At 47.0% G+C, this 17,370-nt stretch overlaps 1 protein-coding gene across 2 annotated transcripts in view; it reads right to left on the reverse strand.

The window, feature by feature from the left end:
- Positions 1–17,370, reverse strand: part of PNPLA1 (patatin like phospholipase domain containing 1) — a 55,559-nt gene that overhangs the window by 14,646 nt on the left and 23,543 nt on the right. For both annotated transcript variants that reach the window (XM_025270904.3, XM_025270935.3), the window contains exons 2-5: positions 11,264–11,496; positions 9,378–9,443; positions 8,102–8,311; positions 7,124–7,184 (exon numbers count right to left, since the gene is read on the reverse strand). In XM_025270904.3, the coding sequence (XP_025126689.3) occupies positions 7,124–7,184; positions 8,102–8,311; positions 9,378–9,443; positions 11,264–11,496 (570 nt within the window). The remainder of the gene's footprint in view (positions 1–7,123; positions 7,185–8,101; positions 8,312–9,377; positions 9,444–11,263; positions 11,497–17,370) is intronic.

Genomic DNA, 17,370 nt, shown 5'->3' on the forward strand with positions numbered 1-17,370 from the left:
AGATTCTACATGCTGCAACTAAGATCCAGTGCAGCCAAATAAATATTTTTTTAAAAAAACACAAAAGCTAAAAGAGAGTGACCATACCAAGTGTTGGTGAGAAAGTGGAGAAACTGGAATCCTCATACACCGTTGGGAATGTAAAATGATACAATCACTTTGGAAGATAATTTGGCAACTTCTTAAATAGTCAAACATACATTCTGGGTATGTGTCTCAGTCTATACATATCTAAGAATTGAAAACAGGATCTCGAAGAGATACCTGCACACCCATGTTCCTTGCAGTATATTTTTCACAATAGTCGAGAGGTGGAAGCAACCCAAATGTCCATTGATAGATAAATAGATAAAGAAAACTTGGTCTATATTCACGGTCTATATTATCCAGCCTTAAGGAAGGAAATTCTGTCACATGCTACAACATGGCTGAAACTTGAGGACATTATACATGAAATAAACCAGTCACAAAAAGACAAATACTGTTACGATTCCACTGACATGAGGTATCTAAAGTATTCAAACTCATAGAAATAGAATGGTGGTTGTCAGGGCCTGGGGGAAGGGGGAATGGGGAGTTGGTTAATGGGGATAGACTTTTAGTTTTTCAAGATGGAAAAGTTCAGGAGATTGGTTGCACAACAATGTATGTTTAACACTACTGAATTGTACATTTATACTGGTTAAGATGATAAATTCTATGTGTGTTTTACAACTATTATATACATTATATTTTATATTAAAATACTATATATTATACATATATTTGCATACATACATTATATATTAAACATACATCCACCATACTATCTGGCCATTCCACTCCTGTGTATTTACCCAAGAGAAATAAAAGCTTTTGTCCATACAGAAACTCAAGCGTGAAATGTACATGCATGCATGCTAAGTCGCTTCAGTCATATCCGACTCTTTGCAACCCTATGGACCATAGCCTGCCAGGCTTCTCTGTCCATGGGATTCTCTAGGCAAGAATACTGGAGTAGGTTGTCACGCCCTCCTCCAGGGGATCTTCCTGACCCAGGGATTGAACCCATGTCACTTACATTCTCCCATATTGGCAGGCAGGCACTTTACCACTAGCGCCGCCTGGGAAAGCCAGGAAACGTACATAGCGACTTTATTCATAACAGCCCCAATTTGGGTACAACCTCTATGCCCATTAAAGGGTGAATGGATATATGAACTGTGGTATATTCACACAGTTGATTGGAATGCAAATGGAAATGAAATATTTATACCAAGCAATGACACAGATGAATCGCAGAATAATCATGCTGAGTGAAAAAAAGCAGACAAAAAAGAATTCATACTATAAGACTCCATCTATCAAAAAAAAATCTAAAAATGAAAATTGATGTATAATGACAGAGAGACATCAAGGTTTGCTTGAGGGTGGGGGAATGAGGGAAGGTGGGAGAGATCCCAAAAGGGCATGAGGAAACTGGGGGCTTGATGGATTGTTCCCAATCTTGATTGTGGTGCTGGTTTCACAGGTGTGTGTGTGTGTGTGTGTGTGTGTGTCTGTGTGAAAACCTATCCAATTGTGAGCAGGAGGAAGAGAGGCAGGAAGATCAGTCTAGCCAGGCATGCCTGGATGTGGGACGGATATTTCAAACGTGGCAACTTCTGAGCTCCAGTCTCACTCAGCACCCATGTCCACGCATCTGTGTAGGGAAGGCGGATTTTCAAGGATGCCAGCAAGCAGTGCCCTTTGTTTTGGCAGAAGGCGACTGCCAGGGGAGACCAAGGGTGGAGAGGGAGGCTCACCTGCTGGCAGAAATAATTAAGTCAATGTGAGCCTTTAGGAGGGGGGAAGACTGAGGGTGCCAGGATGTGAGCTGAGGAGTTGAGGGTGACACCTTGCAGGTGTGGCTTCCTGCCGGAGCTGACCCCCTTTCAGAAAACAGGAGGCTGGAGCAGACTTCCGATTTCTGCTCCCAGATGGTAGGTGGGGATTAAGAGAGTGTAGCTCTGGGCACCAACCACAGTTTCTCAGGATATGTCAGTATTTCCTGCCTGCATCTGGTGCCAGGAGAAAACTCCAGGCCCATCAAACTCAAGAGGGTTGAGGTGCTGGAGCTGAAGCTTGCACTGAGAAAGCCACGCACACACTGGCAAATTGGAAGAGGAAGCAAAAACAGCTGGCAGCCAGCATGAGACACTTTCTCCCTTATGAGTTGCGTCTGTTCCTACTTGGAGTGATTCCAGGGCCATTGGGGAGAATCTGCCATCCTCCACATACTGTCCCCAATTCAGGAGTGGATGGCTGCAATGCTACTATTCGAGTTTCATCTTTGGGTTCAAGACCACCATTCACACCTGTGAGAACGTCCCAACCAGCCAAGGGTGGGAGGGGGAAGGGTGAGAAGTCTGGCCAGGCATGGGTTCCTCCAGAGGGTGAAATATGGGGCTCCTGAGAAACAGGGGAGATGAGAGATGCTTAAAAATCCATTTTGTATCTCTCCCTGGGGCTTGCCCTAAGAGGGAGATAAAGGAAAATTCTAAGGGAGAGACAGGTATGGAGGCAGCCTGGTAGCCAGGCTGTAATCTGAGCTGTAGAGGGATTTCCTACAGCAGGGAATTGGTGTCTGCTCCAAGATCCAAGAACCAAGCAGGGGATTCCCAAACCCCAAGTCCTCAGTATACACCATCACTGAGGAAAGAATGGAGGGACTCCCCAGCTGGTGGTGGGAAGGAGCCCAGGCCCTAGACAGACCCTCCTATTCCTGGGGCTCTGGAGGTGAGACCTCATCTCCACCACCACACACCCTTCAGGTGGTCCTCCTTTTGGATACTTGCGGTTCAGTCTCCCAGCTGTCCCCTGTGCAAATGCGAAGGATGGAGGAGTTGTCAGAGGACAGTCAGGATTAGGAGGTGTCTGTCTGCAGAGAGGTGAGAGGAGGGGCCTGTCTCTGAGGTCAGAGCAGGCAGTGGACTGGATTGACCGTGGCTAGGAGTGGAGATATGGTACACCACCAGCCACCTTGTACAGATGAGAAACAGGCCCCAGGAGGTGAATTACTTACTCAAGGTCACACAGTTGGTGTGTCGAGAACCAGGATCTAAATAAACCCTTCGTACAGATTAGGAACCAAGACTCAGAGAAGTGGAGTGATTTCCTGGAGCTCGAGCAGCTTGAGGGATGGGGGTTCTGGCCCAGGGCCACCCACTTCCAGAGTCCACATCCCCTCCATCCTGCTCTCCATCCTTCTAGCTGGGAGAAAGGACCCAGGAGAAAGTAGATTCATGACAAGGGAAGCTTGGGAAAGCAGGAGGCAATTTTGGAGGAAAAAAAATTTTTAAATGCATATATCCTAGGGGGAAGAAAAACCACATTCAATCTTTTAATCTCACTCCTAAAACACATATTTTTTTCACCTACATACAGAAAAAGTTCACCATGATTCCACAGGGCCCTACAGGCTCCTAGGCACAAAGTCTTGCTCTGTCCCCTATTTCTTTGATTATAGGAAATAGCCTTCATTCAGCCTCCTCAACCTTCCCCGAGTTCAAATGGGTAGGTTCAAGCAGTTGTTAATTAGGGAAGGGAGGGAATGGGAGACCAAGGAGAAACAGCCAAGAGCAGCCTAGGGGCAAGGTCATGTTTCCCATCAAAGGATACACACAAAAATATCTTTGAGTTATTCTGCAGATATCTGCAGAACCATTCAGCTTCAGCTTCTTCGGCATTAATGGTTGGGGCATAGACTTGAATGGTTTGCCTTGCCGAAGAAACTGAAGTTGAACGGTTCTATGAAGACCTACAAGACCTTCTAGAACTAACACTGAAAAAAGATATCCTTTTTATCATAGGGGACTGGAATGCAGAAGTAGGAAGTCAAGAGATAACTGGAGTAACAGGCAAGTTTGGCCTTGAAGCACAAAATGAAGCAGGGCAAAGGCTAATAGAGTTTTGCTGAGAGAACTCACTGGTCATAGCAAACACCCTGTTCCAGCAACAGAAGAGATGACTGTATACGTGGATATCACCAGATGGTCAATACTGAAATCAGATTGATTATATTCTTTGCAGCCAAAGATGGAGAAGCTCTATACAGTCAGCAAAAACAAGACCAGGAGCTGACTGTGGCTCAGATCATGCACTCCTTACTGCAAAATTCAGACTTAAAATGAAGAAAATAGGGAAAAGCACTGGACCTTTCAGGTATGACCTAAATCAAATACCTTACAGTGGAAGTGAGAAATAGATTCAAGGGATTAGATTGGATAGAAAGAGTGCTTGAAGAACTATGGACAGAGGTTCATCTACACTGTACAGGAGGCAGTGATCAAGACCATCCCCAAGAAAAAGAAATGCAAAAAGGCAGAATGGTTGTCTGAGGAGACCTTACAAATAGCTGAGAAAAGAAGAGAAGTGAAAGGCAAAGGAGAGAAGGAAAGATATATCCATCTGAATGCAGAGTTCCAGAGAATAGCAAGGAGAGATAAGAAAGCCTTCCTCAGTGATCAGTGCAAAGAAATAGAGGAAAACAATAGAATGCGAAAGACTAGAGATCTCTTCAAAAAAATTAGAGCTACCAAAGGAAAATTTCATGCAAAGATGGGCACAATAAAGGACAGAAATGGTATGGAACTAACAAAAGCAGAAGATATTAAGAAGAGGTAGCAAGAATACATAGAAGAACTATACAGAAAAGGTCTTAATGACCCAAAATACCATGGTGGTGTGATCATTCACCTAGAGCCAGACATTCTGGAGTGTGAAGTCAAGTGGTCTTAGGAAGCATCACTACGAACAAAGTTAGTGGAGGAGATGGAATTCCAGCTGAGCTATTTCAAATCCTAAAAGATGAGGCTGTGAAAGTGCTACACTCAATATGCCAGCAAATTTGGAAAATTCAGCAGTGGCCACAGGACTGGAAAAGGTCAGTTTCATTTCAATTCCAAAGGCAATGCCAAAGAATGTTCAAACTACCATACAATTACACTCATCTCACATGCTAGCAAAGTAATGCTCAAAATTCTGCAACCTAGGCTTCAACAGTACGTGAATTGAGAACTTCCAGATGTTCAAGCTGGATTTAGAAAAGGCAGAGGAACCAGAGATCAAATTGCCAACATCAGTTGGATCACAGAAAAAGCAAGAGAGTTCCAGAAAAACATCTATTTCTTCTTCATTGACTTACACTAAAGCCTTTGACTGTGTGGATCACAGCAACCTGTGGGAAATTCTTAAAAAGATGGGACTATCAGACCTTACCTGCCTCGTGAGAAATCTGTATGCAGGTCAAGAAGCAACAGTTAGAACCAGACATGGAACAACAGACCAGTTCCAAATTGGGAAAGGAGTACGTCAAGGCTGTATATTATCACCCTGCTTATTTAACTTATATGCAGAGTATATCATGTGAATGCTGGATGAAGCACAAGCTGGAATCAAGATTGCTGGAAGAAATATCAATAACCTCAGATATGCAGATGACACCACACTTATGGCAGAATGCGAAGAACTAAAGAGCCTCTTGATGAAAGTGAAAGAGGAGAATGAAAAAGTTGGCTTAAAACTCAACATTCAAAAAACTAAAATCATGGCATCCGGTCCCATCACTTCATGGCAAATAGATGGGGAAACAGAGGAAACAGTGACAGACTTTATTTTGGGGGGCCCCAAAATCACAGTAGATGGTGACTGCAGCCATGAAATTAAAAGATGCTTGTCCCTTGGAAGAAAAGCGATGACCAACCTAGACAGCATATTAAAAAAGAGAGACATTACTTTGCCAACAAAGGTCCATCTAGTCAAAGCTGTGGTTTTTCCAGTAGTCACATATGGATGTAAGAGTTGGACCATAAAGGAAGTTGAGTCCAAAGAATTGATGCTTTTGAACTGTGGTGTTGGAGAAGACTCTTGAGAGTCCCTCGGACTCCAAGGAGATCTAACCAGTCCATCCTAAAGAAATCGGTCTTAAATATTCATTGGAAGGACTGATGCTGAAGCTGCAGCTCCGATACTTTGACCACCTGATGCGAAGAACTGACTCCTTGGAAAAGACCCTGATGCTGGGAAAGATTGAAGGCAGGAGAAAGGGATGACAGAGGATGAGATGGTTGGATGGCATCATCGACTTGACAGACATGAGTTTGAGCAAGTTCAGGGAGTTGGTGATGGACAGGGAGGCCTGGCATGCTACAGTCCATGGGGTCTCAAAGAGTCAGACACAACTGAACAACTGAACTGAAGCGAACATTTGGTAAACATGCTTTGATCCAGCAATCATTTTTTTTTTAAATATGCCCCTTGGAATTAATTCTAGATATAGAAAAGCATTTTTCTTTCATTTTAACAAAAAAGTTTGCATGGAGTTAGAGTGTGTAATAGATGCCATTGATATCAGATAATGCACAGAGGATACACAGGGATGGGACCATGCTTTCCAAACCAACATAGGGTGAGGGCTCTTCTCTCTCATTTGTTGATCAATATGTCACTCAAAGTCTCATGCAAACATAAACTAGTCATATTTAGTTCTATATTAACACTACTGTTTCATTGGAAAGAGAATAAAATACAAGAAGATGTAATGGAGTTCTCGAAGGAGATACGAGGTATGTATTTCCTAGCTTTTACTTTTATTTATTTATTTTTAATATATTGGCTTTTTAAAAGATTCTTTTTGATGTGGACCATTTTTAAAGCCTTTATTGAATCTGTTACAATATCGCTTCTGTTTTATGTTTTGGTTTTTTGGTCACGAGGCATGTGCAGTCTTAGCTCCCTGACCAGAGGTCTAACCCACACCTGCTGCTTTGGAAGGTGAAGTTTTAACAAGTGGACTGCCTGTGAAGTCCCAACCTAAACATAGTTTTTAAATCCAGAAAATTTATCTGTACAAAAACTGTAGACACAGTCTAATCAGTAAGCCCCCTTTCCACAGAGACCATAATTTCTGGCCACAGCGGCCTGTCCTGGAGAATGAAGACAGTCGGTTCTTGTACCCATTTCTGGCTCTCCTGGCTGAAGGGCACCTCCAGTTCACAAACTGGGGGAAACGCTCCTTTACTCAGCTCTTCTACTTTCTGTCTTTGCCCCACCTACCGCCCCCTCACCCCCGCCCCACTTCCTCCTGACCCCACATGGTACTCACTCAGCCTTCTCAAGTACAAAACGGCATCTTCGTACCCTCGGTAGTAATAATTGTGGAGGATCTGCAAGGCAGAGCACCAGGAAGTAAGTAAGGGTGCAGCAATGCAGAGCCTAGTGGCCCCCTGGCCCAAAGCAGCTGCTTCCACTGCTCTTCAGTTTCCCTGGATGGGCTTTTCAAAATGTACTCCTCCCTTGCTATCTGCTAAGTGGGGGGCAGTTCCTGACCATGTGTCCACAGTGATGCTGCATGAAAGTGTTAAACCATTCGCAGCTGATCATTAGTGTCCCCTGGGCCGCAGAGTGTGAGAGGTCTCTAGTAGAACCAGAGAAGGTGCATTTGGACAGTAGGAAGAGCGGAACGAGGAGACGGGGCTCAAATCCCAGCATGGCCACTTATTGGCTTGGTGGCTATCTGAATGTGACTTCTCACAGCTTCAGTTTCTTCACTTGTAAAATGGGAATAATAACTGTATGTATTACAGAGGATGCTGGCGGATTACCCGAGATATTGCCCATAATACCTTTTCTGTAAAGGGCCAAATAGTAAATATTTGGGGCTTTGCAGGTCACATATAGTCTCTGTCATTTCTTTTTTTATTTTTATTTTTAACAATGCCTTAAAAATAGAAAGTCCATTCTTAGCTCACAAGCGATGGGCTGGATTTGGCTCCTGAGCCATAGTTTGCTGACCCCACACTGCATGTCAGAGGGCAAGAGTTCAGCCAACATTCCTATCAGCAGTTCTGACATAGTCAGGGGGAAAGAATTGAGGCTAGGAGCACCTTGGGCACTTGCTCATTCCTGGGTAGCAGGAAGGCCAGGATACAGGTTTACAAGTTAGTTTAAGGGACCAGTGAAGGGGGAAAACACAGATGGACTGAGTGGGCCCCCCTGGCTCCCCCAACCCAGTCCTCCTCCCCACCCCACCACCCTCCCTGGCTCTCCCTGTGCCCACTCTCAGATCCCTCGTGTCTCTCACCATCAGGTCTGGGGGGAACAGGGCATGGGTCATCCTGGCAATGTTCTCCAGGGAGAACTGGAAGGAGCAGTTGAACATGCGGAAATCGTGGAAGATGGCGGGGCAGTCCCGTGGGCAGATGTCCTGCTGCCCGCTGAAGGTAGAGATGGTGATGGAGTCGGTCCAGAAGGAGCAGGGCTGCATGCCGGTGAAGCCCCCGTCGATGTACCGCTGTGGGGCAGGGGGTGCCCATGAGAAATGCTCATCTGGGGTCAGAGGCCCTCTCCCCCACTTAGGTCATCAAAGAAATGGGTCTTGGGACTTAACTAATGGTCCAGAGATTAAGACTCTGCCATCCCAGTGGGAGGGGAGGGGTGTGGGGGCGTGGGCATGGGTTTGATCCCGTCTGGGAACCAAGATCTCAAAGGCCACGTGGTAAGGCCAAAAAAACAAAGGAAATGGGTCCCTCGGGAGAAGCTCTGACACCAAGGTTCGGGGGCATCCACGCTCTGGATAAAGTTGGCACAGTCACTGTTTGTGAAGTCCCTCAATGGCTGAGGGCAGGGCTGGGGAATGGAACCTTCCCCCTGGGCCTTATGAGAAGGTGTACATGCGGTGAGTCTGAGCAGGTTGTGAGATATTCCCCCTCTAGGCTGCTGCAGGGCCCAGTTGCCTTCCTCTGTTGAGGTCAGACCTCCCCCAACAAACCCTTCAGAACCCTCCTCACCACCAAGTGTCCACCCTGAAGTCCCTTCCCCTCTTGGGGCTTCTGTTTCCTCAACTATGAAGAAAGGATCACAGACACAGAGGCTCCAACTCTCTGGGCGCCTGAAAATTACATGGATGACATGCATTAAGAGTCTATCTGCTAGCTGACTCCTAGTCTCTGGATCTCATTTTCTCTAGATGTAAAATGAGGAGGAGATGCAGGTTAAATCCTCCTGCTCAGAGTGTGGTCTGCGGACCAGCAGCATCTGCATCAGCTGAAGCTGGTTAGAGGCGCAGTCTCACCCTGACTGCATTTTCCTACTGGGAAAATCTGGCAAACTTGTGGAGCCTTGACTTGCCAGGCTCAGTAATGGGTTGGTGGGTGCAGAGAGAAGCCCAACCCAGTGGGGGAAAGGCCATCTTAAAGCCCCAGAAATCCATCTACATTAAGAATTCTGAGTAGGAAAACGCAAGGGCCTTTTCAATTCTTGTGGTCTTCCCACTGAATTCTGAGACCATCCCTCACAGATGTGGGTCACAGGGGCCCCCCTGGATCCCAGCTCGCCCCCTCCCACACTGAAGCACCTACCACGCCACGGTAAGTTGGAGGAATAAGGCCACAGTACACAGGGACAAAGCAGCTGCAGTACAGGGCCTGTGGGGAGAGAACAGGGCTGAGACGCCCGAGGCCTGGGGGCTGAGTGGGGAGGACTCACCTGCAGCCTCTGGGCCACCACCAGCCTGGCCTCCTTACACCAAAGTGGAGGCCTTGCCCAGGAAAGTGGAGCCCCAAGTCAGTTACACTGGCTGGGCCCTTGGTAACCTCCTTGGTTGGTCTGGGTGGGGTGTCCCAGCTTTAAAGGGAGAGAGTGGCCTCAGTGATCTCCAGGCTTCCTTCTGGCACCAAATTTCCATGAATCCAATGGGATTCAACAACCATTGTTATGTATCTGGCCTGGGCCTTTGGAATCTGATCCTTTGGAATCAAAGGATATGCCCACCCTTGGGAATGTACAAAGAGGGTGGTGACCGATGCTGTGATGGAGGTGGGCATTGGCAACGTGGCCCTAAAGAAGCACCCAACCCAGTGGGTGCAAGGCTGGCAGGTAATGAAGGGAAGTTCCCTGGCAGGAGTGACTGGAGTCTGATTGAGCAGGTAAAGTGGGGCGGGGAAGGGCATCCCAGGCAGAAGGAACAGCAGGTGCAAAGGCACAAAAGCCTGCTTTGTGTGATCTGCTCTGGCTGGTATGGGTAGGAGGGGGAAGTGGTGGAAGAGGATTGGGGAGACAAAAGTCTGGAAGAACTGGGTGCTAATAAACCCAAGGGACATGAGGCAGCTGGAGGAAGTGTCCATGCCCACTGTCTATTCCTCCCCCTCACCGGGATCAAAGCCATGCCAGTGTGGGGAAGTGAGGATGGGTGGCAAGGGCCTTGCATTCAGAGGAGGGAAGGGGAGTGGAAATAAGGGAGGAGGGGCATGTGCTCAACCCCTTTGTTCTGAAAGAAAACTGGGGATATCCACAGCACTCTTCAACACTAACAATTCCTAACTAAAGTTTACATTAATGGGGGCTTCCCTGGTGGCTCAGTGGTAAAGAATTCACCTGCCAATATAGGAGACATGAGTTCAATCCCTGGTTTCCAAAAAGGTCCTACATGCCTCGGAGCAACTAAGCCCGCACACCACAGCTACTGAGTCTGTGCTTTAGAGCCCAGAAGCAGCAACTACTGAAGTCTGGCCACCCTAGAGCCAGGGCTCGGCAACAACAGAAGCCCTTGCACCTCAACTAGAGAGCAGCCCCTACTCTCTGCAACTAGAGAGAAGCCCATGCAGCAACAAAGACCAATAAATAAGCAGCCAATAAATAAGTAAATAAAATTATTTTTTAAATTATATTAAGGAGCTTAGAAAAGTGCACTATCAGAGCCCCCTTTCCATTTCGTGATAATGCAATCCTTTTTATCAAGGACCAAAGGAAGAGAAAGGCGAAGGGAGGCCGTTCCCACAAACTGGGAGTAATTCAGCGGGGAAACACTGCAGCCCAGACCGACAGGAGCCACAGGACCTCTGTTGATAATACAGACGGACCTCTAAGAAGCTGCAGGATCAAAGCAGAGGGCAAGGCAGAGGCAAAACGGGCGGGACTCTGAGCGCTGAAGCGTAGGATGGTGACCAAGTCTGATTCGTTTTTGGCGTCTCTCTGTGTCCATCTCGTTTAACAGCGTGCCTAACACAGAAAGACGGATGGCAGGAAGGCGAAGGGAGGGAAGAACTTGGGAGGCAGAAAACAGAAGGAAGTGAGGCAGACAGGTGGACCGTCCCAGAGGCCTGTCAAAAAACCAAGACCAACCTCTCCTTTTCGGCCCCAGCTCCCCGGCCCGCTCTCATTCCCAGCCCCGCCCACCCAGGCCCCGCCCCGATTCCGTGCCCCGCCCACCCGGCCCCGCCCTCACACCCAGGTCCCGCCCCCTTGCCTCAATGAGCTCTTCCTTGGACGTATACTCTGAAACCACCACACTCTCTCCATCCGTGAACCGGGTGAGGGCCACGTGGAGCTTCCCGGTGGTGACCTTGTAGGAGTCCTCAGGCAGGACCCGGTACAGAAACTGCCTCATCATCTGCACCATCTTACAGGACGGCGATAAGGGACCCAAGAAGGACTTCTTCACCTCGGCCACACCCACATTGAGGACTCGAAGGTATTCATCTGCGGAGGAAGCAGAGAGGAGCGGGTGCTCAGCAGTCCCTATGGCATAAAGAGGTCAAGGGCGATTATGCCATCTCATCCTGCATCCAATAAATAGAAAAACCTGTAATTCTGACACGAGAGGTCTCAGGCATCAACCTGTCATTCTGCACGTGAGGAAAGCGAGGCACAGAGGAATGAAATCACTGGCTCCCGAGAGCCCACCGCTAGTCAGGCGTCCTGACTCCTTCAATTGAGGGCAAAGGACCACGTTTCTACCCCACCACCAGACTGCATTCTTGTGAATCTTAGAGGCTTTTTGCCCTCTATGAGAGTCCTATTAAAACAGTGATATAGTTGAAAGGCTTCACCCAGTGACACCCTGGGGCGCATGCTTCTGCCTGCTGCATCTGTGGGCAGGAGCGGGCGCTAACCTTGAGGCAGGGGAATCACAGGGAGGGTAAGCTTTGTCTTGAAGCCATTGCATCATCTTCCTTTTATGGTCCCTGGCATAGGCCTGAGAGGAAGAAGGCCCTGAAATGCGCACACAAGGCTGTGTTGCAGGGGTTCCCAGGAGGGCGAGCGAGGTGAACCGTCTGCCTGCTTCTGAGATGGACACAGCCTGGGCACATAAGAGCCTACACATGCCAGATTGGGGAGGGGTGCTCAGAGGTCAGATGTGTTGTCCAGGGGCTGGCAGAGGAAGGTGTGACCCGCCCTGTCCCCTGCCACCCCCAGAATTCCACCAGGGAAATTAGAGTTGTGCACTGAATAAGAAGCGCTGTCCCAGCAGTAATACTGTGAAGTAGGTAGTTCTGGCCTCATTTTACCAATCAGGAGACTGAGGCTCGGAGAGCTAATATAAGTTGCCCAAGGGCAACCATCTGGTAAGTGAACAAAGTGGGATTTTAACCTAGAGTGTGTGACCCAGGAACTCATCTCCTTCACTACATTAAGCTAAAAGCTTTCAGAACTGGGCCTGTACCTGCTTCTTGCCAATTGCTGCTAATTTTTATCTTGTGCAAACCCGCTGGGAAAATCAGGAGTGGAAACAGATCTGAAAAGGACTGCTTATTTTTACAGCAAACATTTAATTGTAAAACAACCTATACTGGGACTTCCCTGGTGGCCCAGTAGTTAAGAATCTGCCTGCCAATGTAGGGGACAGGACTTCACTCCCTGGTCCAGGAACTAAGGTTCCACATGCCGCAGGGCAACTAAGTCCATGAGCCACAACTCTGAGTTTGTGTGCAGCACCTACTGAAGTCTGCCTGCCCTAGGGCCAGCACACTGCAGCCAGAGAGCAGCCCCACCTGCAGCAACTAGAGAAAGCCTGGGAGTAGCAACGAACAGCCCGTACACCACAATGGAGACCCAGCACAGCCAAAAATAAAGAAATTAATTGAATGTTTTTTTTAAAAGCAAAACCCAAAACATCCTATACAAAAGAACTTTCTTACAATTAGCATCATGTAGAAATGGCTACTTGGAAAGCTGTGCAGTCGTAAGCTCTCTGGCACTTTAGGTCATACAGCAGAGAGAGGACAAGTACCTCAGCCAAAGAACTCATCAAAGGGATTCCTGCCTGGGTGGTAAGGACCAAGATTCCTTCCAACTTCTGGGACTCTCATGGCCTCCTGACAGTAAATCTGAGAAGCCATCACAGGGGACATTACTATCCTATTTACAAACAGAGCATCTGAGGCACAGAAAGGTTAAGTGATTTGTCCAAGGTCATACACAGCGATTTGGGGACAAACCAAAGCTAGGGGTGCTTTACTCCTCTCACATTTTACCATTCACAGGTTATTCCTCATTAATCCTGGAAGCACGTAAGATAAGGAGCTTCCGTATCACTTTACAGATGTAGAAACTGAGGCAAAGAAAAGCGAAGAGTACTGCCTGAGGTCAGACAACCAGGCAGTGTTTGTTCTGACTCCAGACCCCACCTCCTTTCTCTGGGTGTTGGACTGATCCCAGAGGCTGAGCCAGCCTGGGTTGCCATGGTGACGGCCTTTTCTCTCCTGCATTCAGACTCACAGCTGCCTGGGTGTAGTAGGGGCTGGCCTGATCAACGCAGCATCTTAGCCATCACCCCCTTACAGGGGAGGATGCTCCTGGTGAGCTGGGAAGGCTCTGCAATTTTAGCAGGGTTACCCTTTACCAAGTACCAATTTGTACAGACTGTTTTGCCTTGGGGGCAGGGAGCGGCGGCAGCCAACCCACCAGTAGGTTATGAGGCAACCGAGCATTTTGATACCAAGGTGTTGTTGGGTCACTTGAGTTCTTGCCCATAAGACCAATCAGGTTGGAGAGTCAAGTTAGGGTGGGGACTCGCTTTTTGGCAATTCTTAAAGAGCAGCTTGAAGTGGCCTACCAGGGGTGGTGGCCTTTCTCACAAGCCCCAGAGTCAGGAGTACCTGGCTCAGCTTAACCCCCCCACTCCTAGATTCCTAGCAGGAGGTGCTCACTAAGACTGCTGGAAGGAAATTTGTTTTCACTGCACAGGAAATACATATTCATTGTGGAAAAAAGAATTTTTTTTTTTAATGCAGATGAGCAAAAAGAAAGTAAAATTAATGTCTTGGAATTCCTCCACCCAGAGGTTAACATTTGGTTTGTGTCTTCCTAGACTATTTTATATACTTATTCTTACAAGAATACTTACATGGAGTCATACTACATACACTTGCTTTTTTTTTACCTAATCATGTCTTTCCACATCAGTAAGAATCCATTTATAACCTAATTCACGAGCATCATGGACAGCTATTTGTAAAGATATATCATCATTTATTGAGCAGGTCCCCAGCAGGGGTTGGCTACTTAGTTTCCTTGCTTTTTCTAAACAATTCTGCAATGAATCATCTCTTGCTAAATTCTTTGCCATGTCCTTAATTATTGTCGTCAGGATAAATTCCTGTACATGGGAATGCTAGGTCAAAGGCATGCATATTAGTCTTGTAATACTTAAATCATTGCTTTGGTATATTATCCATTTACAGTCAACTCTCAGTTGTATAGGGATGGTGGTGGGTGACAGGGACAGGTCAGTGGCCAAGACAACGTGGATATCTCCTATATACTTACCTATGAAAAATGATGCTATCTGGAAATTAGGAGGGTGGCCAGGTTGAAAGGGGGCAAGAGATTGTCTGATTGCTCCCACTCAGGTGCCCAGTTTAATATTTTTTCCTACTGCTCACTAGGATGGCATCCCAAAGTGTGCAGTTATCTCTGTCTCACCTTGCTTCTCTTCAGGTCTCATTCTCTGCATCTCTTTGTCCCTCTGTCTTCTCAGAGAAAAACACCTAATCTTCTGGTTAAACTAGTCTCTATTGGTAGAAAATCAAATGTTAAGCATAGCAATTGCTGGGTGCTTCGAGGAGGGATAAATTTGGCTGGCTTCTTTATGCATCTCTGTTCTTTCTAGCACCTTCTCCCATTTAAAGTCCTCCTTCCAAGCTGCAGGCTGCTGGGCTCTGAAACATAGTGTCCCACAGGGACCACAGCAAGATAGGATTTAAAAGCAGCTCTGTGGGAAACTCAAGGTGGGCTGCTCCCACCCCCAGCCCACACCCGCCACAACAGCCGCTTCTGTTCCTTCCCACCTCCTTTCCCACCTTTGTCTTTAATCTAACTGTGGGTCTGTCTCCAAAATCAAGGAGATTCTCTGAGGGCAGGTCTCTGTGGTCCTCCTCTCTCCATGACCTCTCACTGCACTTTGCCCATGGAAGACCCTTCAGAAACTTTGCTCTACGTTGGGAACTCCTCAAGGAAGGGATGGGCCACGCTCACCTACACCCACCAAGCCTCCCACAATACTTGGTGGGTGCTCGGTGTTTGTTCAGAACATGAACAAAGGAAAATAAAAAGCTAACAGAGCAAGCAATGGAAATGCTTACAGGGAAGAGTTACTTAATTACTCATTAAAAATTTGAAGGCAAGATCATCACAGATGGATAGATAACAGAGTCAGTCATATTGATAAGTATGGCCAATTCACCAGGTTTTATGAGTGTATTGTACCAAAAACTTCAGTTGAAAAATAAATAAGATCCTGGGACTGGGAGGTTTTGAAGAGCATTTGGAAACCACTCCAAGACTTAGCCACTCAGAGACTCTTTTCTGTGACCAGATCCAGTTCTTAAAAAGAGATTAGGCTTTGGAGCCAGGGAGATTTGGTTCAAATTCCAGCTTTGCCACACACTACCTGGGTTACCTTGGCAAGTCAAATAACTTCTTCCAGCCTCAATTTTGCCACCTATAAAATGGGTATAATAACAATTATACCTTACTGGGTTGTTATGAGGAAGATTTTTTTTTTTTCCATTCTTTTTAGGAAGACAATTTTTTTTTTTAAAGAGCCTGCACATAATAAGTGCTTAATACTGGTTATGCTAGTAATTCTCCATGTGACCATGGACAGTGTTTCTTGATGTCTCTGGCTTTCAGCTTTCTCACCTGAACATGGGACAATGATTCCAACCCACATCTTCATCAAGGTGCACTCAGGCTCACTTACGGGTTCAAGAGAGCAAAGTACAAGCACTATGGAGATGAGAGGATGTACCCCAGTTTCAGGGCACAGTGAGGGGATGGGTTAGGTGCAATGTAGGTTAGGCACAGTTGGCAGTAGCAGTCCTTCCCCTGTCAACTTGGGGGACCCTACAGATTTAATAGGGGAAAGGGGGTTTTAGTAAAATCACTGAAGAGAAAAGAAAGAATTAGATACATGTTTATCTTACTTATTTGCTTAAGTGCCTAATGTTTCCCCCTTCACGTGGGCAGTGATGGTCTCCACATCATTCATCCCTTTGTCCCATAGTGCATGGAACATGGTAGGCACTTAATAAACACAGATGCATCCATGAATAATGAATATATGAGTAAACCCAGAATTCGAGGGAGGACACTGAGGCTCAAAGAAACAGCTATTTAAGGTGACCCAGAGTATAAAAACAGAGGGCTTCTCTGCCCCTCCTTCACATAGCCTTCATGCTGAGTGTTAAATCCTAGAAAGATGGGCGCTTGGCAGCTGACAATTTAAACTGCTGGGGATCCCATTCACAGGGTGCCCGAATTAACTCGGCTGTGCGGGATGAATTTGCGGTGGAGGATGGGACTAGAGGCCCCAGCCTCCCGCGGACTGGTAGCCTAGCAACAACTTCCAGCTTAGCCAATCACCATGAGGCTCCCTGCAGCTGCGGGAGCGGTGGGCAAGGGTGTGGGGGTGGGGGTTGAAGTAGGGGGCGCAGCAGCCCGCCCCCCACCACCCCCCACCCCGGCTCCGGGAGGCATTGGCGAGTAGGCTCGCGTTCCCAGGAAAGCCATGCAATTCCCCGAGTCCCTGAGTGGAGACCCTGGGAGTCTACTGCTTTTTACCTGATCCCTAATTGTAGGCTGAATTATAGGCTGTATTTCCCTGTGGGTATATCTTGATTGCCCGACTCCACTGTAATAATTATTATTTGCATTATCTTAACAACAGTCGTTTACCCAGGCAGGTTTTCACACTATATTCTCAGTTTATCCTCACAGAGACAGCAAGCCCCCCGGCGGGGGATGAGGGGGAGACAGGTTTATTCTCCGTCTTATTTCTGTACCCTGCACTGCAGGGGCACTGATTGAAAAACAATTGGCCTGAAGCTGCAGAGTCACCGCTGGAAGGGCCGTAGAGACCCCCTGGTTTTTCAGTCAAGGAGTCTTTGTTCAAAACGAATATGGGGAGGAAACCCACAAAAGAGGGGATACATGAATATGTATGGCTGGTTCACTTTGCTGTACAGTAGAAATGAACACAACATGGTAAAGCAACTATACTCCAATTAAAAGTAAATAATGAGAAAAAAAAGAAAAGAAATCTCAATATATAAAACAACTAAAAACAGGGCT

This window comes from Bubalus bubalis, chromosome 2 (assembly GCF_019923935.1).
Source record: "Bubalus bubalis isolate 160015118507 breed Murrah chromosome 2, NDDB_SH_1, whole genome shotgun sequence".
NCBI lineage: Eukaryota > Metazoa > Chordata > Mammalia > Artiodactyla > Bovidae > Bubalus > Bubalus bubalis.